The sequence below is a fragment of the Prionailurus viverrinus genome, chromosome D4 (assembly GCF_022837055.1).
Source record: "Prionailurus viverrinus isolate Anna chromosome D4, UM_Priviv_1.0, whole genome shotgun sequence".
Classification (NCBI taxonomy): domain Eukaryota; kingdom Metazoa; phylum Chordata; class Mammalia; order Carnivora; family Felidae; genus Prionailurus; species Prionailurus viverrinus.
Genome location: NC_062573.1, coordinates 69,557,778 through 69,581,038, shown reverse-complemented (window position 1 = coordinate 69,581,038; position 23,261 = coordinate 69,557,778). Strand labels below are relative to the sequence as shown.

The window sequence follows — 23,261 nt, the reverse complement described above, 5'->3', positions numbered from 1 at the left end:
AGGGGAGGGAGGGGCAGGGAGAGAGGGACACACAGAATCCAAAGCAGGCTCCATGCTCTGAGCTGTCAGCACGGAGCCGGACGTGGGGCTGGAACTCATGAGCCGTGAGATCATGACCTGGGTCAAAGTTGACGCTTAACTGACTGAGCCACCCAGGCACCCTAAACAATGCATTTCTAAGTAACTCATCGTAAAAGAAGAAATCACAACATATTTGTAATATATTTTAATTGAATGATAATGAAAATATGACATTTAAGTGTGTGGGATGTAACCGAAGCTATGCTCTGAGGAAAAAAACCTTTAAAAGCATCAGATGTTAGGGGTGCTTGGGTGGCTCAGTTGGTTAAGCACTAGACTCTTGGTTTTGGCTCAGGTCATGATCTCATAGTTTGTGAGTTCGAGCCTCAAAATGGGCTCCACACTGATAGCACTGAGTTTGCTTGGGATTCTCTCTCTCTCTCTCTCTCTAACTTAAAAAAAATTTTTTTAAAAAGCATCAGATGTTAAAAAAAAACAGCGAATTTAACAAAAACATGTCAAAGGAAGGATATAATAAAAATATAAGTGTATTTATATATAAATACAATATAATAGTTATATAATATATAACAATATAATATGTAATATAAATTTTGCAATTTGCATAAAAATATAGTTTTTTAACTGTTTAAGAAAAAAAGAGAAGAGCGAGAGAAAGGCATAATTTACCAAAATGAGGAATGAGACAGTAACATACTACAGATTCTCCTAATACTAAGAGATAAGAACAAACTGTAATAGATTACAAAATTCGTCTGAAAATACTCCTGAATAAGTGCTTCTGAATAATACTTCTGAATACTTCTGAAAAAAAACCCTCAACTTGTGAAACCTGGCAGGAAAGAAATTTAAAATCTAGATGGTTTTGTATCTGCATAAAAATGACTCCCATTTCGGGGCGCCTGGGTGGCGCAGTCGGTTAAGCGTCCGACTTCAGCCAGGTCACGATCTCGCGGTCCGGGAGTTCGAGCCCCGCGTCGGGCTCTGGGCTGATGGCTCAGAGCCTGGAGCCTGTTTCCGATTCTGTGTCTCCCTCTCTCTCTGCCCCTCCCCCGTTCATGCTCTGTCTCTCTCTGTCCCAAAAATAAAAAACGTTGAAAAAAAAAAAAATTAAAAAAAAAAAAAAATGACTCCCATTTCAGGGCACCTGGCTAGCTCAGTGGGTGGAGTGTGTGACTCTCCATTTCAGGGTTGTGAGTTCAAGTGCCCATATTGGGAGTAGAGTTTACTTAATAAAAAAAATTTTTTTTTAATGAATCCATTACACTTACTATCCATTGTTCCAAACTTCTAAGAGATACACTAATTTTATACAAACTCTTCCAAAGAATAGAAAGAGAGAACACTTCCCAATTTATTTTCTTTCAGAACCTAGCATAATCTCAATACCAATATCCAACAGGGACATCACAAGAAAGCAGAATTAAAGGCAAGTCTCTTAAATAAGCATAGCAAAAAAACCCCCAAACCAAACAAAAAACTTTTTAAACTAGTCCCAAACCAAATTAGCAATATATTAGACGTTATTATGTAGTCACCAGGTAGGGATTTCCTAGGAATTAAAGGACAAATTAACATTCAAAAATCAACCAATATAATTCAGCATATTAACACAAGAGAATATCATCTGACCATCTCAGGAGATGTCAAGTAGTAAAACTATCTAAAATCCAGGATTTAATCATTATATAAAATCTCAGCCAAGTGGGAATGGAACACAACTGCCTTAATTTGATGAAGGACATTTATAAGAAGCAAATCGAAAAAGTAAACCTTGTATTTAACTGTGAAATACCGAAAGCCTTCCACCTCAAGTCAGGAATGAGACACCTGCTATTTCTATCCATCACTGCACCCTGGCCAGAGCAATGAGACAAGCAAAACAAGTAAAAGGTATAAGGAAAGGAAAAGCATATCTAAAAACTGTCTTTCCTCACAGATGATATGTTTGTGTATATAAAAAACTCAAAAGAACCTACAAATGAGCTTGACATTGTAAGTAAACTTAGCAAGGGCGCTTGGTACCACTTTAATAACACAAAATCTCCCGTATTTCTATAAACCATCACAATTAGAGAATTGGATTTAAAAATTAAAAAAAAAACTGTAATAGCATCAAAATGTAAGATCCTTAAGAATAAATTTCACAAAAACGCGCCTGTCTCACAGTCGAACTAAGAATCATCTTTTTTTTTTTTTTTTTGATTTGGGGATCTTAATTTTAAAATACATACAGTAGAAAGCAGTATTCAGAAAGTAGCATTGCAAAGTCCTACAGAATAAGTCAATGAAAGAGACTTCCAACATTGGTTTATGAGTCTGACATGAAAATGCAAAACACGACATACTAATGTAGGAGGGAAGAAAATAACTCAAAATCTTTCTCACCAACAACTCCGAGTTGTTTTTACTGCAAAGGAATGGTTATGGCCCAGCTTTATTCAAGGGATTCACCGATAGCAAATTTTTCTATTTCACATTAAAGACCCATTTACGTACATGCTTAACTAAATATCAATGTCAGGCCATATAAGCAGCCAAAGGCACCTCGTGGCAAAATCAAACCTGTTTTTGGAGTAAGAGTTGATTTAACTTCCAGCAAATTCTGCAGAACTAAAAAAAAAAAAAAATATTTAAACCCATACACATGTACCCAACAGTGTCGCAGCTATTCACAGGCCAGGGGGGTTTAACAAGAAGCAACAAAGAAAGCAATTATAATAAAATTATAACAAACATTTCATTCCCTTAGAAAAAAATCAACCACAATGTGCTTTGTTCAAAAGAATGGCAAAGCAAAGGACCTTTTGCCAAAAGCAATCGCAGTACATTAATATTAAACATGATCTAATGAAGTCAGAAGTGGTTTGGGGAAAACATTCACCACAGTAAAGGCATATTCTGCATGATAAATTCTTAGCAGAAAAGAAGGGATTCAAACCCCTTTCCTTGTTTCACTTGGGATTGATTCTTTTTTACACTGAAACAAAAAAATTAAGGAATGAATAACAGAGAGAGGGAGGGGGGGAAGAAGAAAGGAGAAAAAAACAGATAGAAAATACAACTTCGTTCGCAGTTTTGCCTGAAAAGGGATAATAAAAAAGAAGCCTATTATTCTAGTGCTTAATAATCTTATCGATTTAAAACATGTGAATTTAAGAACGAGGCTTATCTTGGCATGGCATAAGAACTCGGAGGTTGAGGAATTGTTCTGGTTTTAGATCTAGCAAAAAAAAAAAAAAAAAGTAATTTCTTTCCTGTACCCACCACACAGATCTTCCCTCTTCCTGAGCAAAACAGGATGGATGAAATTCCCTTTGGACTCTGTAACCATTTTGGGAGACAGATGATTCACTGGGAGACATGATTCCCTCTTTGGGCAGGAGAGGAAAAAAAAAAAAAGAAAAGAAAAAATCTGGCTCTGTTCCTTTCCCATCTGACCTCCTTAAAAGGATCTTTTTTGAAGCTGTTAATCCAGGCTACTAAAATAGCAAGCAACTATTCTTTATTGAAGTTCAAATGGCATTGCCAATAGAAAGGAGAGACTGCGTTTTCTTGAAAACCTAGGACATAGGTTTTCTGCGTCCTACGCGATGAACAATTGCCATCATTTGGTTTGCTATACGTAGTGAGGCTCTGTCAAGGTCTTATACAAATAAATGTGACAGGCCTTTCGGTGGGGGGAAGCGTGGTCTTAATGGAAACCTGACTGGTAATCAGTGGCTGCAATCTTATCATTGCCAGCTGGTTCCCAGAAACACACACGCACGCACACACGCGCGTGTACACACACACACAAATGCACACGCACACAAATCCCCAATGCGATGATTCAGCAATTTAATGGAGCTTACATTTGGCAATACTCCTCCAGTGCACACCTCTGGGGAAATTAAAGAACACGGACTCAGGATTCTGGCAGGTCCATAATCGTTTGTTTTTGGCAAACACTCAGGGCATAGCCCAGCACCAACTTTAGGCCACTCTGACTGCATCCAGTGACTTTTAGAAAGATGCAGATTGCAGCTTGTTTGAAAACGATACCAAAAAGGTCATAGAAGCAGAGAATAGGAAGGGGAAGAAAGGAAGAGCAGAAAGAGCCGACAAGGAAAGGCAGAAGGGGAGAAAAAAATAAAATAAAATAAAATAAAGAACCACAACAGAAGAAACAGATGTGGGGTGGGGGAGACGAGTAAAATCTCACTTCCAAAAGCCAGGGTCATTTAGGATCCCATCCGAACAAGCACATTCTCTTCGTAGACAAATAACTTCTTACACAAATAATTGCAAAGTAATCTATGGAAGTAAATCTGTGTCTTTCCAATTAAAGGTGACACTAATGATCTGTATCTTGAAATCTCAAAGTTTGAGGTATGTCTTCTTAAAAGAGCACAGCAAGACCTAGCTTTTGTAAGAAGTAGTAATTTAAGGAAATGCAAATTATGTCAACTTCATTAAATCAACATCTGAACACCCACTGGCCGGTGAGTGAGTCACCTGTTGACATTTATCCGTAACTGTCCTGCCAGGGCAGGGCCCGGAGGGTACATTGTTAAAGAAGCACAGCAGGTTATTTCTACCTTGGCAACAGGATACCTGCTTCTAATTGGTATATAAATGATCTTTTAACAACATCCGTTACAACCAGGTTCTACCTCCATATTCTAATACAATGTTCTCCCACAAGGTAAACACTGTGATATATATATATATAAATATGTAATTAATATCTTTATAATCAATATATTTAATAACATTTTATATTTATATTTATATTAAATTAAGATATAATTATACGATTCTGTGATTAATGAATAATTAATTATATTTAATATTTAATAATTAATATATTTAATATAAATATATATGTGTTTCTACAGCAGTAAGTATAAGACTATAAAAGAGTCCAGTATGATTGAATTTAAATACTTCCTGTATTTAGAGAAAAGGAGCAACCTGTAGACTAAAGAAATTTAGAATGGAAAATAAGGTTGCTAGTCTTAATGGTGAAGTTGATTAAAACAACACCAATACACCAATTGGAGAGTTGAAACTATCAGACACACGGCACCCAGTTCCTGTATAAACCGTTACTTCATATGACTGAGGATGTCGATGCCATTATTAGGGGTATTTCCCGGAAAACTGATGTACGGAAAAAATTCTCAGATTTTTTTTTAAATGAGGAACTGGCATATGTATTTGTTTTAGTAACGATATAATTACAGTGAATTTGATTTCGATTTTTTCATTGGCTCCAAGAAGCTCCTACACCAAGTTTTGGACTGAATACAATGTTTACAATTTTTATTCCTTTCTCAATATGTTGTTTTTCTGGACTCTTTTTTCCTTGTTTTATTATATGCGCGTGCATTTTTATAAACAACTTCAAATATTCTATGGGAGAAGGAGGGACCTGAGTAATAAACGGAAAAATGACCGATGACCGACTTCTGCAAATAGTACATTTGATATAAATGTAAAGATCTAATAACAATGAGAGTATATGCTATAGGATTCCATTTACATAACATGCAAAGCAGGCAAAACCAATCCGTGGTGCTATGGGTACATCCGGAGGGAGTAAAACTATAAAGGAAAGCGAGGAAGCGTGGGTCATAAAAAGGAGGATGCCGGTCACCTTTAAGGAGGGACTGAGGAGTGATGGGAAGGGGCACAAAGAAGTCTTTTTATTCAATTTCTTTACCTGGGTAATTGTTAAAAGGATGTTCCTTTCGTGATATTACTCTGAGCTTTTTATATTTATGTTTTGTCTTCCTTTCTGTATATGTAGTATACTCCACAAAAGGATTAAAATTATACATATAATTATATACATATATACATATGTAGACAAACAAAAGATGAGTAAAAACAAAGGCTTGCAAAGAACAGAATAAGTTCTACCAGGATTTCTAAAAACTAAATAAAAATAAGAAGAGGGTTCATTACTGGAAAGGACAATGTCCAAATTCTGGGCGTTAAGAATGTTGGAGGGATGGGCAGGAACGAAATGGATGTTACTCTTTCACGGAACTACCTAAATCAACACATTCGCAAAAAGGAAAGTTACAGGGGTGCCTGGGAGACTCCGTCGGTTAAATGGCTGACTCTTGATTTCAGCTCAGGTCACGATCTCATGGTTCATGGAATCGAGCCCCACATCGGGCTCCACGCTGACGGCGGGGGGCCTGGTTGGGATTCTCTCTCCCTCCCCCCACCGCCCACATCTCTCTCTCTCTCTCTCAAAATAAATAAACGTTAAAAAAGCAGAAAGTATATACACAATGGTGCACAATGCCTCTTACGACAGTACTTCCTGAGGCTCCGCTACGTGGCAGACACTATTCCAGGCGGCAGAGACACATCAGGGGAGCAGTGAACAAAACACATTATGTCTCCTTTCTCATGAAGCTTGCATTCCAGAGCGAGGGAGCAAAAGGGAGGAAGAAAGCCGTGATAGAAAGATTAGGAGACAGACAGAAATAAGCGTTCCAGAAGGAAGGCACAGCTTGTATAGATCCTCAAGAGTGGAAAGAGTTTGGGGTACCTGAAAAAGCCCCTGTCCCTGGAACACGCGACGGGAAAAGAAAGGTTGAAACGCACGAGAGGATATCAGAGCAGGCAGGGGAGATGTCATGTTGCAGACTGCGGGGCTTGGGGATGGTGATTGGGTTTTGACTGTGATGGATTTTGACTTTCAGGAGATTGATGTGGCCGGTTCACACTTGCCAAAGGCCGTTCTGACTGCTTCGTAGACAATGGATTTCATGGAGGAAAGAGGGCAACACTCAGGCAGCCATTGCATTAGTGGAGGAGAGGGAGAATTGCAGTTCCAACTGCATTACTAGCAGCGATGGTGGGAAAGTGGATGGATTCGGGCTATGTTGCAGACAGAGGGTCAGCAGGACTGGCTAATGGATCAATGTGGGAGGAAAGGTAAAGGAAAGAATCAAATATAACGCCTCGCCTGTGGCTTGAGTAACGGGTGGTGGGTCGGCGGGGCCTTTTACTGACACAGGGAAGCCGGGATAAAAGCAGGCTTGGAGGTACAGGGAACTGACGGGGTCCATCACAGCCGTGTCCAGGCGGTGGTGCTAGTGAGACATGCATGCGAAGATGTCACACGGGCACCGGAGATGAACCTGGAATGTTAAAGAGAGATCTAAAATCGCAGAACGAGAGGCGCCTGGGTGGCTCAGTCGGTTGAGCGTCCGACTTCGGCTCAGGTCACGATCTCATGGTTCGTGAGTTCGAGTCCCGCGTCGGGCTCTGGGCTGATGGCTCAGAGCCTGAAGCCTGCTTCCGATTCTGTGTCTCCCTCTCTCTCTGCCCCTCCCCCGTTCATGCTCTGTCTCTCTCTGTCCCAAAAATAAATAAACGTTAAAAAAAAATTAATAAAATCGCAGAACGAAATGAGGTCACTCAAGGATAGTGTATAGACAAGAAACAGACTCCTAACTCTAGAGAACAAACTGACGGTTGCCTGAGGGGAGGGGTGGACAATGGGTGGAAAAGGTGATGGGGATTAAGCAGTGCACCTGTTGTAACGAGCACCGGGTGACCAATGGAAGCGACGAATCACAATATTGTACACCTGAAACTAATATTACGCTGGATGTTAACTAACGGGAACTTAAAGAGAAGCTTTAGAAAAAAGGATAATATACAGAAAAAATGTCCCAGGATGAAGTTCGAGGGCGCTGCCATATTCCAAGGTTGAGCAGAAGAGAAGGAGTTTACCAAGCAAGGCTAAGGAAGAGAAGGCCCGACCTCTTGCACGTTAAGAAACACTGAAAATTACCATGTTTTCTCCAGCCTAGTGGGCTAAGAGGCATACTGAGGGTCCTCTCCAAGGATGAGGAGATCAATATCCTGACTCAACTGAAACCCATTTACAGCGCACCACAGTGCCTCAGCACGGTGTGTTCTAGGATATGACCACAGGAATGAAAGGCAAAGAATAATCAAATTGACGAAGTATTTTTTTCATGCTAAATTAAGGGGGGGGGGTTAGTATAAAGTTTATAATAATATATCCTCCAAAGAGGTCTAATTAGGATATTTTTAAAGACTCTTCCAAGTCTCAGCCATAAATATTTAGTCTCACGACATCTGGAAACAGTTTTCAAAATTCTTGATGGCAAGGTGCGCATAGAAATTTTATGTTCCTTCAAGACGTAGAAGAACGCATAAATACATTCTAGAAATGTGTGTCAAGTTAATGGTTATTTTGAGCACCCCAAAATATAAAATAACATCTTAGCTGTGTATAGAGACAACCTTTTGGAAAGAGAACTATCCATGTTACGAAAATAAGGAATGCTAACATTACTTATAGACACGTCAAAAACCTCCCATTGGGTTTGGTGTTACTGCATGATCAGAAGACCATGAAATCGAACTTTGAGTTGAGTGAATGTAACAAAATTTGACTCGATTCCCTTCTGACGCCTACTAAAGACTGATATTCCACCACCCCTCCACCTGTGTACGTCCACGTCCACATGCACACGTTGGCCAAAGGTCTCCAGAGCCTTCTTTCCACAGCATGAAGCCACCTTCCAGGCGTAGGGACTCTGGACTCTCTCGTGACACATTGCATTGCAGCCTTTGCACATAGAGGCACTTCCTCCTCTTACATCCCAGTGTCCAGGCAGCAAGGAAGTGATGTCCCTATTCTGCCAACTTCCTAAGGCCACTTCAAGGCCAACCTTATGGAAGACCTCCAATGAGAAGAAAAACCAAGGTCCTTTACCATGCCTCTAATTCTTGACAGCTCTGCCAACTAAGACCAACATAACTCATAAAAGGGGTCTGCATCCCTTCTAATTCCCTAAATCTCCATAGCATCATTATTATCAACGTCAACAACAAAATCATACCTCTGTGCCAATGTATCACAGTATCGCAGTTTGATCTGATTTTACTACTTACAGAAAAGCAAGATGATGGGCAATTTGTGGACCAACTGCTTTTCGTTCCGGCTAAATAACACACGTATTTTTTGAACAATAAACCAAGCTTCTTAGTTTGCAAGAAATTGAAACAAAATACTCTCTCGTGTTTGATCATTTGCACTGCTAAACAACTTCCCTCGTGGCTGGGATCCCAATTACCTTTCTTTTCCTTCTGCTCTGTCACAGAGATAAATGATCATAGTTACTTGGTTTAGTTGGGGGCACGGTTTCCCATAGAGCATTTTTACAGATGTCCATTGTCAGAAAAATATTTAAAACAGGTTTACTGGGGCCATTAGTTGTAAAATCTTTACAGGGGTCACAAAACTTGGACATTTTCCTCTCCACATTGTGGAAGAGACAGAGGAAGAGAAGGAAAGTGTCCTCCAAAGACCAGCTTCGGGGGCGTCTGGGTGGATAACAAGTGGTAAGCATCTGACTCTTGATTCCGGCTCAGGACATGATCTCATGGTTTGTGAGTTCAAGCCTCGCATCGGCCTCCACACTGTTAGTGCAGAGTCTGCTTGGGATTCTCTCTCTCTTTCAAAATAAATAAATAAACTTAAAAAATTAAAAAAAAAACAGTGGCATCAACATTTTCTTGGTCTTCTCCTTCCTTTTTAAAAAATTCTTTCAGTCTGTTAATCACTGTTTTTCACTTTCTTGTGTTAAATAATTCCGAGAAAAATCTATGTCTACTATGTTCAAGATGGATTATTGAAAGGAAAAAAAAAAAAGCTTTATACAACACCCAAAGCTGTCCTACGTAGACAATAATGAATTTTTGTGGTAATTTTGGGCCACCAAAGTCAACTAACAATTTCCAGGTTAGAAAGCACTTTTTGGAAGTGGCAGGCTCCATGAGTGGAAACGAAAGATTAAAAAAGGTAGGGGTGCCTGGGTGGCTCAGTCAGTTGAGCGTCCGGCTTCGGCTCAGTCTCACGGTTCGTGGGTTCGAGCCCCGCGTCGGGCTCTGTGCTGACGGCTCAGAACCTGGAGCCTGCTTCGGATTCTGTGTCTCCCCCTCTCTCTGCCCCTCCCTCCCCCGCTCATGCTCAGTCTCTCTCTCTCTCTCCTTCAAAAATAAATAAAAACATTAAAAAACATTTTTTTTTAAAAAAAAGAAAGATTAAAAAAGGTCATTGACGACGGTGTGCTGGGAACACAGTGTTTAAAGGAGGCGAAGTTGAGACGGAAAATATTACAATGCCAATGAGGTGGTAAAGTGACTGTAAAAGTCCTGACACAAAATCACCAAATTCAAACGTGTTTATTTTGTCATCCAAGCAGTGTTCCACAAACCAAGCTTCTACCAGTACCAGGAGATATTTCGATGTGAGGAGTGGATTCTGGCCTGAGTCACACTGCTGTGGGACCAGAACCGCCTCTGGAAGCTCTGGACGGCCAGAGGAGCCATTCTGGCTCCCCAACAGAGGTGAGGCAGTTCCGGTGAATAGTGAAACAGCAGAGACCCTTCATGCCTATTTTTAAACGCACATTGTTAATATTCAGTGTAATGCCACTCTTTAACAAACTCTTTACTCCCCGCTTCCCTGATGAAGCTTCCCGCGGTCTTTAAAGGGGTTGTTAAGCCAAGAATGGATCACACTCATTCTGCATGAGCAAGTCGAGAAACACTCCATTAAGCTCTCCAGTATTTAATAGAAAGAGCCATCTCTCACCTCTGAGGAGATGAGCCAGCTGCTCGGTGATGAGCTCAGGAGCCTCCCGGAGAATCTCTTTCACCACAAGGGAAGAGGAAGACTCTCGGAACTCGAGGCCGCCATCGCTCTGCTCCACCGGATTAATGACTTTGACAACCGCTGATTCTAAAGTTTGGTCCTCGCTGTAAAGCAAATGGCGGAGAGGAAAGGAAAGGGATATGGCACATCGTCTTACTTTCTGGAAGTATTTAATCTCTGCTCTCACACAAAAGACTTCCTCTCAACGGCCAAAAAGATGAGGAAGCTCGCGTGACCCTTAGCCTATGCGTCTTCACTTTCCATATTACCTAATTACACGCCCCCCTCCCCGCCCCGAAAGGCTTAGTCGCAGCCCCTCACGCCGTAGCACTTCTGTCTCTTGTTTTGCTGTTGAAAAATAATAATAAATAAGAATAGTAGTAGTAATAGTAATAATAATGGCTGCCATTTACTGAGCTTCCGCTGCAGGCCGACACTATTATCAGGCCGGAAGGAATGTCACCAAGTCTTCTACTACACGATGACCCTATGAAATGGGTTCCAGTGAAACCCTCATTTTTAACATGAGGAAACAGGGGCACATGGGTGAGTCAGTCGGTTGAGCATCCAACTCCTGATTTTGGCTCAGGTAACGATGCCAAGGTCGTGGGATCAAGCCCCACGTCAGGCTCCATGCTGAGCATCTATCCTGCCTAAGATTCTCTCTCTCTCTCCCTCTGCCTCTCTCCCTGGCGTGTGCGCTCTCTCTCCCTCTAAAATGAATAAATAAATACAAATTTTAAAAAGTTAACAATGGGGAAACAGAGGCACAGAGTGGTTAAGAAATTTGTCCAAGGTCACAAAGCTTATAAGCAGACTAGCTTGTGTTTGAACCCTGATGTGGTTTCAGAGCTTGCATATCTGGTCACAGTGCTGGAGAAAAATGACCACGGGCTTATTTACTTCCACCATCATCCTTTTTTTTTTTTAATTTTTTAAAATTATTTTTTAGTGTTTATTTATTTTGGAGAGAGACAGAGTGCAAGTGGGGGAGGGGCAGAGAGAGAGGGAGACACAGAATCCAAAGCAGGCAGCAGGCTCTGAGCTGTCAGCACAGTGCCCGAACAGGGCTCGAACTCAAGAACCATGAGATCATGACCTGAGCCAAAGTCGGACGCTTAACTGACTGAGCCACCCAGGCGCCACCCCCCCCCCCACCACTGTCATTCTTCACATGTGAGATGAGTTGGCTTCATCAAAGGCAGAAAGAAAGAGGTGAATAAGACTGACGTTGGTCTTTCCGTCATGAGTGGGAATGAAGGAAATAAAGATCTCAATTTTGGAAAGCATTCTGTTTCATAAATAGTCCTGAGGCTCAAGTTCACAGTGTCAGTCCCCAAACCAGCAGTTTAGCAGCTTTTCAGTTTTAACTGAGAACAAAACTCTTCCAAAGATTCTGACTTCCCAAGATTTCTTTAGCTTCTTGCACTGGCTTTATCCCTATTTATTCACATGAATTGGTTTGTAAAAGTGAGCACATAAATTGAGTCAAGGAGGTGATCATCCCGAACACTGATGATTGAAGTCAGTCAGATAACCTCCCAGTAACTCTCAGTCAACAACTGATTAATAAATAGGCAAATAAATAAATGTGTTTCAAACGGCATGGGGATAAAAACAGCCCCATGCGAGCAGACTGTTTTCAAAACTCTTTAGAGCTGAATGAACTGCATGACAGGCAGGTCAAGGTACTCGTACCTAAATATGCTTCCTAAAAAGAGTTAAATAGGGGCGCCTGGCTGGCGCAGTCGGTTAAGCGTCCGACTTCAGCCCGGGTCACGATCTCGCGGTCCGTGAGTTCGAGCCCCGCGTCCGGCTCTGGGCTGATGGCTCAGAGCCTGGAGCCTGCTTCCGATTCTGTGTCTCCCTCTCTCTCTGCCCCTCCCCCGTTCATGCTCTGTCTCTCTCTGTCTCAAAAATAAATAAACGTTAAAAAAAAATTAAAAAAAAAAGAGTTAAATAAAAAATTAGATATTAGCACAAGTTCTTATTTCATGCACACTAACATCAATATCCACTGGTTATGGTCCTAAACCATCAGCAAATTGGCAAAGTGTGCAAAAAAAACTATTGTCTCAAACCACTGAGGTATTTACTAGTGACTCTTCATTCAATAGCACTACAGAGCTTATCAAAAGGGCATCTTTGGGGGCACCTGGGTGGCTCAGTCGGTTAAGCGTCCGACTTCGGCTCAGGTCATGATCTCGCGGTCCCTGAGTTCGAGCCCCGCGTCGGGCTCTGTGCTGACAGCCTGGAGCCTGCTTCGGATTCTGTGTCTCCCTCTCTCTCTGCCCCTCCCCCATTCACTCTCTGTCTCTGTCTCTCTCCCCCCCTCTCAAAAATTGAATAAAACATTTAAAAAAATTTTATGGGTGTCTGGGTGGCTCAGTCAGCTAAGCCTCCGACTTTGGTCCAGGTCATGATCTCATGATTTGTGGGTTTGAGCCCCGTATCAGGCTCTGTGCTGACAGCTCGGAGCCTAGAGCCTGCTTCACATTCTGTGTCTCCCTCTCTCTCTGCCCCTCCCCTGCTCGTGCTCTGTCTGTCTCTCTCAAAAATAAATACAGATTAAAAAACTTTTTTTAAGATTTAAATAAAAGGGCATTTTTGGGCTGGGTTGGAAAGTCCTTGAAGGTAGACAACTTATCTCATTCCTCTTTACGTACCTTGAGATTCTTGCACTAGTTAGCAACTCCTAAGTACGTACTGAAGGAGGCAGAAGACCCACATTGACTCCAAACTCTTCTACTAACTTCATGTGGTACCCTGGACGAGTCATTTGCAACAGTGGGTCTCAGATTTCTTGTCCATAAAATAACAAGTTCGAACTGCACGGACTTTCAAAAATCCATCCCGCTCTTATAGTATAAAATGGCATGAACGGAAGAGCCAATGATCAAACGACTTTCATGGCTGTTCTCTACAAGTTTTCATTTCACCACTGAGAGGTCTTTCTTGAGAACCTTTCGGTTTTAGTCAGCATGTAATTTCAGTTTTCATTACACATTTACAGCATCAGTACATAGGACTGTTGTGTTGCTACAATAAACTGTTTCAGATTGTTCAAAATTATAATTTTGGTCAATTCTCCAAGAACTTTGCACTCAGAGATGTCATATTTGAAATGCAAAGGCCAAAACAGAGAGCTGGCATGGCCCAAAGTTTTTCTTCCGTTGTCCTCTGCCTTTAATGCATCTCCCTAAGCCACAAAAGTCCTGAATGAGGTGGTACTTTTCCCATAAGGGCCTTGGTTAAAGGCCTTACCTCCCGAGCCTTACCTCGCCAGCACATTGCTGCCAACGAGCGTTATAGATAACTTCCCTTCGTCATTTAGCTGATGCAGATTAATTTCATCTCGGAATATGTGGAACGATTCAGAGATGTTCAGCTCTTCTAAAATAAACCTCGTCTCAGTGAAGTAATTGAATTCAGTTCTTGGTATGTTCAGCACTGGCAAACAGAGAACTCCAGGTGGACTGACCTACCGAGAAGAAAGTTGGCTGAATCACTGACAACAGCGAGAGGAGAAAAAGCACAACTCCGTTTTTTACACGCCCGAGGGTAATCGTAAAGGGAACAAAAGTCTTTTGGCCTCACTAACCCGGATGACATTCAAAATCGATTCTTCCCGAACCCAATTAGTAGAGCAGTATCTACAGGCAAACGGCCCCTAATATTTTTTAAACACTCGTTACTCTCCAGGAAACCTCTCGTGCCTTATTTTAAATATCTTATGTCTCATTTCAACATCTCCACGATTAAAAATATATATATGCACACGTGCGCGCACACACACACACACACACACACACACACACACACACACACACACATTCTCCTTTTCGGGGGAAACAAATTCATAGGTCTTTATGGAATTAGCAGAAAATCAGAATGATTACTGCAGGGCGGATGAGGACTGTGTTGATACAGAAAGGCATGTACGTCCCATGTACATGGGATGCCTGCCATTGAGCTCCAGCCAATGGTTTACATGCAAAAATTTCGGGTTTTTTCAGGATAAGAATCTTTCAATTACTCAAGAAAAGCTGAAAATCTAGATCTGAGGCTGTTATCTACGATGTTTGTTACAATTAATTTTTCTAAATTAAAAACACTATGGAGGTTAACAAAAACTCATTTATGAGCCAGATTTGGCCTACACACTACCAGATTGAGATCTCTGTTCATTTCTTATATTAGAAAAAAAAATCACATATTAACAAACTTGTTATTAAAACATTGTTGGGTGGGGTTGCCTGGTTGGCTCAGTCGGTTAACCACCCAACTCTTGATTTCGGCTCAGGTCATGATCTCGCGGTTCGTGGGTTCGAGCCCCACGTCAGGCTCCATGCTGACAGCACGGAGTCTGCTTGGGACTCTCTGTCTCCCTCTCTCTCTGCCCCTCCCCCACCTGTGCTCATGTGCGTGTGCTCTGTCTCTCCAAATAAATAAATAAAGTTAAAAAAATGTTTTAAAAAATTGTGGTAAGAGGGGGAAACAGGAGACGGTAGGAGTTGGGAGAATTTCAGACTCACATACTTTTCTATAGGAGTTTTTTAAAAATAAAGGTTCTTTGAAAAATTACTATGAGTGCACAGCAATAAACCCCAAATATCCCTGAGAGAAGGTGGGGTTTGGTAACACTGAATTTTTGCATAAAGTAAATGGCCTTTGTTCTCACATCATCACCAGCTCTGTCAAAGCATAGTGCTTATTACACAATTTTAATATCTTTGTCATCTATCTCCTTTCCTGGCATTAACAAGGCAGTGATTTTTGTCTTTTTTGTTCAGTCACGTTTCCTAGTGCATAAAACAATCTGGCACATAGTAGGCATTTAATACTTGTTTGTTGAGTGAAATAAATGAACCACCCATTGCTATAGTACATAAAGCACAAAGCCATTCCAACAAAGTGCTTTTTCTTTTAATTGTCAGGCTAATCCTGAATCACAGTTGGGCAATAATCATTAGAAATTTATGTAGAGCCAAATCAAAACCACACTGAGATACCACCTCACGCCAGTCAGAGTGGCTAAAATGAACAAATCAGGAGACTATAGATGCTGGAGAGGATGTGGAGAAATGGGAACCCCCTTGCACTGTTGGTGGGAATGCAAACTGGTGCAGCTGCTCTGGGAAACAGTGTGGACGTTGCTCAAAAAATTAAAAATAGACCTACCTTATGACCCAGCAGTAGCACTGCTAGGAATTTACCCAAGGGATACAGGAGTGCTGATGCATAGGGGCACTTGTACCCCAATGTTTATAGCAGCACTCTCGACAACAGCCAAATTATGGAGCGAGCCTAAATGTCCATCAACTGACAAATGGATAAAGAAATTGTGGTTTATATACACAGTGGAATACTACGTGGCAATGAGAAAGAATGAAATAATGGCCTTTTGTAGCAACGTGGATGGAACTGGAGAGTGTGATGCTAAGTGAAAGAAGTCACACAGAGAAGGACAGATTCCATATGGTTTCACTTTTATGTGGATCCTGAGAAAGTTAACAGAAGACCATGGGGGAGGGGAAGGGAAAGAAAAGTTAGAGAGGGAGAGAGCCAAACCATAAGAGACTCTTAAAAACTGAGAATAAACTGAGGGTTGATGGGGGGTGGGAGGGAGAGAAGGGTGGGTGATGGGCATTGAGGAGGGCACCTGTTGAGATGAGCACTGGGTGTGGTATGGAGACCAATTTGACAAAAAATTTCATATTAAAAAAAAAGAAATTTATGTATAGAAATTTACTTTTCCTAATTAGTTGACTGAGTTATCTCTAACTCCTGATACTGAAACTTGAGTCAAGCACACGTGGCCTGAGCCTATCCTGGCAGGATCTTTTTGGAGGTTAGGACCAGAAGAAGGTTTCTAGCCCCCCAACCTCTGCTGGGTGCCTTGGAGAATGCCATTTTTCTTTCTGAAGCTCAGTTTAACCCATCTGTAGAATGGGGCTTGCCTACCAGAAGGAAAAGTATTTAAATAGAGTCATACATGGGAAGCTGCAAAGCTCTGCATTTATTCCACGTTTATACTCTCAGAGGAAGTAGCCACGTTCTCAGAAGAAAATTCAAATGGAGATGCAGACCTTTGGTAGGGGGCAGGGCCAGTAAACTAAGAGGACGGCACAGAAATATAACAAATTCCAGTATGTGACCCTCCAGTTACTCCATATTTGTCCCCACGCTGAGCCTTAGAAGGAGAAAAGAGGCCATACATCTCTTTACCCATTTTATCTATCACAACTACTTTCTCACTCCTTTGGTTGCGTGTTATATTCATTCAAGACATTGGAGTTGGTGGGGGTGGTGGTGTTATATAATTTCCTTAAGAGTCCACACCACTATCTTTCTAAAGACCAGTCTTGTTCAGTCAACTCTATGTTCTCGAGACAAGCGACATTTGTTTTCTAGGAGTCAAAAAGTCCAGGTAATAGAATTAAGTATTTAATATGCATTTCTTCACATAGGCATGTTTATCTCCTTATACCAATTAATCGCCCTTGTAAAGTTCAACAAAGTTTAATATTTTTTAATGTTTTTTTTTTTTTTGAGAGAGAGAAGGGGGGAGACAGAGCGCGAGTAGGGGAGGGGCAGAGAGAGGGGGAGACACAGAATCCGAAGCAGGCTCCAGGCTCTGAGGTGTCAGCACAGAGCCTGACACGGGGCCCAAACTCACGAACTGTGAGATCATGACCTGAGCTGAAGTCGGACGCTTAACCGACTGAGCCACCCAGGCGCCCCACGTTCAACAAATTTTAAGATAAATTTGTTACAAAGTCCATATGCAGAGATCAGAATATTTTACCTGGCTCTCTTGTCAGCTGCTGCCCTAAGCCATTCTTGCCACCCACAGCTCACTCTAGAAGACTAGGTTTCATGTGAATTTAAATCACCCGAGATCAGCTATGCATACTCTCAGAGCCAAGAATCCAAACAAAATTGGAATAAAACAAATCAGACTCTGGAAAATTAAAAATTCTGTGAAATTGGAAACCACACCAAGATACTCATAATGTACTTTTTTAGGCTTTGAGGTGACGCATTATCACGGGCTGATGAATTTTATGAAATGGCAATTTTAAAACAATTTGTTAAAAGGTCTTTTCCACCTCTGTAGGGAGGTTGTAGACTTTGCACAGAATACAAAGATTCTCACTCAAGGGAGATCATCACTAACCGAGAATGACCTTGCTGTACAAAGTCAGGGCTAACGGGCAAGAACAGAATATAGATGCGACATGTAACACCTCTGTTCCTGAAAATTCCAGCCAATAGGTTCCCAATTGCATGTAATGTTCACACAGGTTATTCTGCACTTACTTCTTTATTCCCAAGGGCAAGACTAACCAACAAGCTGTGATAAAGGAAAACAAGAAATTCTGACCCTTACTTTTGTTAGTTCTCTGAATTCCCATGAAAGTAAACAACTATCATATATTTTTAAAAATTTGGAAACTGTGACCTTATTGAAATGTCTTATGAGGGAGTCGATAAGAAACAACTAGACCCTACCCAACGCACTGTAGGTGACCAGTAAGTATTTGCTGTTTAATGAATCCTAATACATTCTTCTCGGCAACAATAAACCAGAACGTGAAAATGGAAGTGAATAGGTTCCTCCTTTTTCCCGAAAATGTTTGTCCTTGGAAGTTATATCATAATTCACATATAAAAAGCACAGTCTTCTTTTCCCTCACCTTGTCTAGAAAGTAAGCGTACGTGAAGGCGGAAATGAGAGAATCCAACTCACACGATTTATGTCCAATAACCACATGGACCTTCTCCAAGCGTTTGCTTCGATTCTGAAACACATAGCAAACAAAACATCACAGTTTGACGTGCAACAGATCAATACAAAAAGGACAGTTTTCCATCTTTTTTTCAAAGGTAGGTCTTGGCTATATTCACGCACAATTGCAACAATTCCTGAGTTTATGATGAAGTTTTACAGGAGGACATAAGATTGCACAACACGTTTAAAATTCGGAAATGCTCACGTTGTAGCGCACGGTTCAGGAACAGAAAATTGTGAGCTCACCACCTCAGGAGCCTCCCCAGGTGACCTCTGCCTCTGGCCTCCACACGTGAAGGGCAGGGAGAGACCAAAGGAAGAGGCGGACCGCTTCAAGTTTGGCAGGCGGTAGTTTAATAAACAAGGAGACTTATTTCCAAGGCTTGTCTTGGGCACCTGCAAGATGGGTAGATCGTCACATCCACCTGCCAGAATTTTAAAAATTTTATAGAGGCCGTAACTGGGCTCAGTCATGTGTGGTCTCAACACCACGTTACTCTCTCAAGGCTCCATCCTTGGAGCAGCTCCCATGGTGGGAACGGTGGGCAGAACATACATTCCAAGGACAGGGGAGAGGGTGAGGAGCCTCCAACAGCCCAGGTGTAGCTCAGGGGTCAGCCAACAGTCACGTCCTCTAGATGACCTCTTCCAACAGAAGTGTGGTTTCATTAACATTATCACAGTCTGGGGCACATGGGTGGTGGCTCAGTCGGTTAAGCATCCAACTTCAGCTCAGGTCATGATCTTACGGTTCGTGGGTCCGAGCTCCGCATCAGGCTCTGTGATGACAGCTCAGAACCTGGAGCCTGCTTCGGATTCTGTGTCTCCCTCTCTCTCTGCCCCTCCCCCCATTCATGCTCGCTCGCTCTCTCTCTCTCTCTCTCTCTCAAAAATAAACATTAAAAAAATGTAAAAAAAAAACATTATCACAGTCTAACTTGATATGAATTGTATCTCTGAGTCATAGTTTTTTAGTAAAAGATTTTAGTCCAAAGGGAAGTTCCATAGTATAGCGGCCCCCCGTTCATCCGCAAAGGATACATTCCAAGAGCCCCAGTGGGTGCCCAGAACTGCTGATAATACTGAACCCTATATATACTCTGTTTTTTCTTGTACGTACATACCTATGAATAAAGTTTATAAATTAGGCCTAGTAAGAGATTAACAACAATAATAAAATAGAACAATTACAGCACTACACTGTACTAAAAGTTGTGTGAATGTGGCCTCTCTCAGAATATCTTCATGTACTGTACTCACCCTTCTTGTGATGGTGTGAGATGATAAAATGCCTACGTGGTGAGAGGAAGGAGGTGAATGACGTAGGCATGTGACATAGGCCACTCTTGACCTTCTGACCACGTGTCAGAGGATCATCTGCTTTTGGCCTGCAGTTGACCGCAGGTAATAGAAATCATGGGACATGAAACCAAGGATAAGGGAGGAGTAGTGGTTCTATGTCATTTCCCTGTATAAGATGTTCTTAATTTGAGAGACAGTGACTTTTTTCATATGTTCTTGGCACGCGATACACAATTCGGTAGTAATTTATTTTCTCAGGCCGCATTTTGGGTGTCAAGAAATGTTCTCTCTACAGCACATTCCGTAACTTAGCAAATGAAAGTATAACACTTTTCCTCCACCCAGGAAAGGCATATGGTTAGTAATATTGCTTTAACAATACAAATCAGTTGCTGTTAAAAAATGTATACAGTCACGTCTCTGGAAGAGAAGGCATATTGTTTTCTTTCCTGGTTTAACGTAATAGTTACTTAAAACTCCTTTATAGAAGGCTGACCTCCTTGTGAAATACTGGGTTGGAAATGCCAAAGAAATGACTGCTTCTAGAAAATTCTACAACAAAACTGTTCAATAATGATAACTGTAATCAAAATGAACGTCTTTATAGTATGCCAGAGGTGACATATATGTATGCTTTCCCCACTTTTCACCCTTTGTTTTAGCTTCTCTCCTGAGGACTGACTAGAAAGCCAACTCAAGATCAATACTGCTCAAAATGGCTAGATAAAAAATTACATTGCTCACGACTATTCCCAGAAAGAGACTTATTCTTTTTTCTACAAAACAAAGAGAAGGCATTATTTGGTAACCTACTAGGTACTTTACAAATGAATCTATGCAATTGTAATTGGTGGCACGGGCCTACTGATGTCAGAGTCAGAAACAAGTTTTTAAACAACCAGCTTGTGGCCCAAGAAACATAATAAACTAAAAATCTCGAAGGAAGTTTTAAAGAGTCTATCAATACAGGGAATAATAGCAGTATCGATATTGCAGATGAGTCATCTAATATGTAATATTGCTGAATTAAAATAAACCTGTATTTTTTCAAAGATACTGAGACGATGATATTTAATAAAACAACATGACTTGAAAATACAATATAAACTCTCTGATTATAATTACAACACCCCGCCCCACCATCACCACCAACTTTAACCCCCCTTCTGTCGTCTCTCAGCTTCCTTCCCTTAACTTCATAAATTACAAGCTGGCTCACTTGTACCCTTGGGGGATTCTAGTCTAGGCCCAGTTCTCATCTAAAAGCCAGACTGCTTCTCCTGTGCAAGACTGTCAGATGTTCTAGAGGTACCTACAGAAATTTAGGTAAATGGAATTATACTCCATTACAACACAAACAAATGCATTAGGAAATCATATTACTGTAGACAGCCGTTCTTCCGAGAAACTCGGAGGTCTAAGTAGACATTACCTCATTTCTCCTCTCAGATCTTGTAAGGCAGACAGTAAGAAGATTAACAATACTTTTTTATAGGTCAATGGAGTCCGTGATGGGGCCAGGATCATTCCCAAACCCCATGGCCCAGTACAGGGAGCCCTCTGCTCTGCCCTGCACCAACCACCCCACAATGCCATAATGACTTCACCTACAAAATGAGTGAACATGCATTCTAAATATGCATTCTAAATATAGCAAGGTTTCAGACATTTATAGCGCCACACCAAATGACCCCAAAGCTGACCTACCTGCTTTCTTGTCTAGGTTCGGTAATTCCTAGGTACAGCTCTTTGTTCAACACTCAACTTGCATGCAAGACGTGGAGGAACCAAGAAGATTTGTGTGTCAGTTTATTTCTAAGACCAAGCCAATTACTACTTAAAAAGAAAAAACTAGGGGCGCCTGGGTGGCGCAGTCGGTTAAGCGCCCGACTTCAGCCAGGTCACGATCTCACGGTCCGTGAGTTTGAGCCCCGCGTCAGGCTCTGGGCTGATGGCTCAGAGCCTGGAGCCTGTTTCCGATTCTGTGTCTCCCTCTCTCTCTGCCCTTCCCCCGTTCATGCTCTGTCTCTCTCTGTCCCCCAAAAAATAAATAAATGTTGAAAAAAAAATTAAAAAAAAAAAAAGAAAAAACTAAAAGAAACTAAATAAGATTGTGAACCCAAAGCATGTTGGACCAATTCTCACAGCTCAGGAATCCACTATCCTCCCCCCCGACCCCACCCACTTCCATCAAAATGTGCCAACCTGGAGCCCATGCTGTCAGGGACCAATCTGCTTCTCCACAGGCAACTCCATTCTTCCACTTAAAAAAAAATTTTTTTTAACGTTTATTTATTTTTGAGAAGAGAGAGACAGAGCATGAGCAGGGGAGGAGAGAGAAAGAGGGAGACATGGAATCTGAAACAGGCTCCAGGCTCTGAGCTGTCAGCACAGAGCCCGACATGGGGCTCGAACTCACAGACCACAAGATCACGACCTGAGCTGAACGCTTAACCGACTGAGCCACCCAGGCGCCTCTCCATTCTTTCATTTTAAAGAGACTTACTAGGGATTATGCCATAGTCCAAAAAGATGACCAGAAATTTCAAGTTGGCTGAAAATGTTGGAGCAGACAAAAGCAACGTCACAATCAGAGGTAACTTTGGTGCCTGCCAACGAGTCTTAGGAGTGAGAGGCTCAACCTCAAAAAATCTCAGATGTTCCTAAGTGCATGAATCCTATCAAAAACCACTAAGATGTAATTGAAGTGTAGCAAAAATTAGAGATTAGAGCAACCATGTTCAGAAAGACTTCTGCCTGCTTAGAGGAATAAAACATAAGATTAGTTATGTGAACTCAATCAGAAGGTGAGCTCAAGAAACACGTAGGATTTGGCTGCTCAAATTGGGGGTCAAGAACCAGGGAAAACAAGCTCCACTTTCAAGCTTCCCAGCACAAATGGCCTTGGCAGTGTGAACAGAGCAAGCATAGGGGTCAAGTCCCGGCAGAAAAGACTGGGGATTGATTTCAGGTGTCCGAGGACGGTAACAGGGGTCCTTATGAGGCCTATTCTGGTCTATTCTGTGACAAAGGCCCCATCTACAGGGGCAGCAGGTTCAGGGAACTGACTTGATCACAGTGATACTCTCTGTATACGTACCTCTCAGAGCAGGTCTGTGGACCTTTTCCTATTTCACATCTCCACATATTCATAGACTCACAGATGTCCAATCTTAATATCTACGTCCCTTGATGCAGTTCGAATTAGCAGCTGAATCATTTACAAGCAGATAAATTATGCCCAAATAAAAGTGATAATTTTATCAATTAAATTAATTATTGTCATTCAAGTAATAAAAATCTATTTGTGCGATACAGCAGTAAACCAAACGGACGACAATCCCAGCTCTCATGGCACCTGCGTTAGTTGCAAGGAGATACGATGAAGCAGATAATTAGATAATAATTTGAGGAATAGGG

The 23,261-nt window shown here is 41.5% G+C and overlaps 1 protein-coding gene across 1 annotated transcript in view; it reads right to left on the bottom strand.

The window, feature by feature from the left end:
• The window catches only part of PRUNE2 (prune homolog 2 with BCH domain), a 273,699-nt gene that overhangs the window by 193,462 nt on the left and 56,976 nt on the right, over window positions 1-23,261 (bottom strand). The window contains exons 2-4 of the mRNA XM_047831091.1: window positions 18,445-18,549; window positions 14,023-14,225; window positions 10,685-10,848 (exon numbers count right to left, since the gene is read on the bottom strand). Coding sequence (XP_047687047.1) covers window positions 10,685-10,848; window positions 14,023-14,225; window positions 18,445-18,549 — 472 coding nt within the window. The remainder of the gene's footprint in view (window positions 1-10,684; window positions 10,849-14,022; window positions 14,226-18,444; window positions 18,550-23,261) is intronic.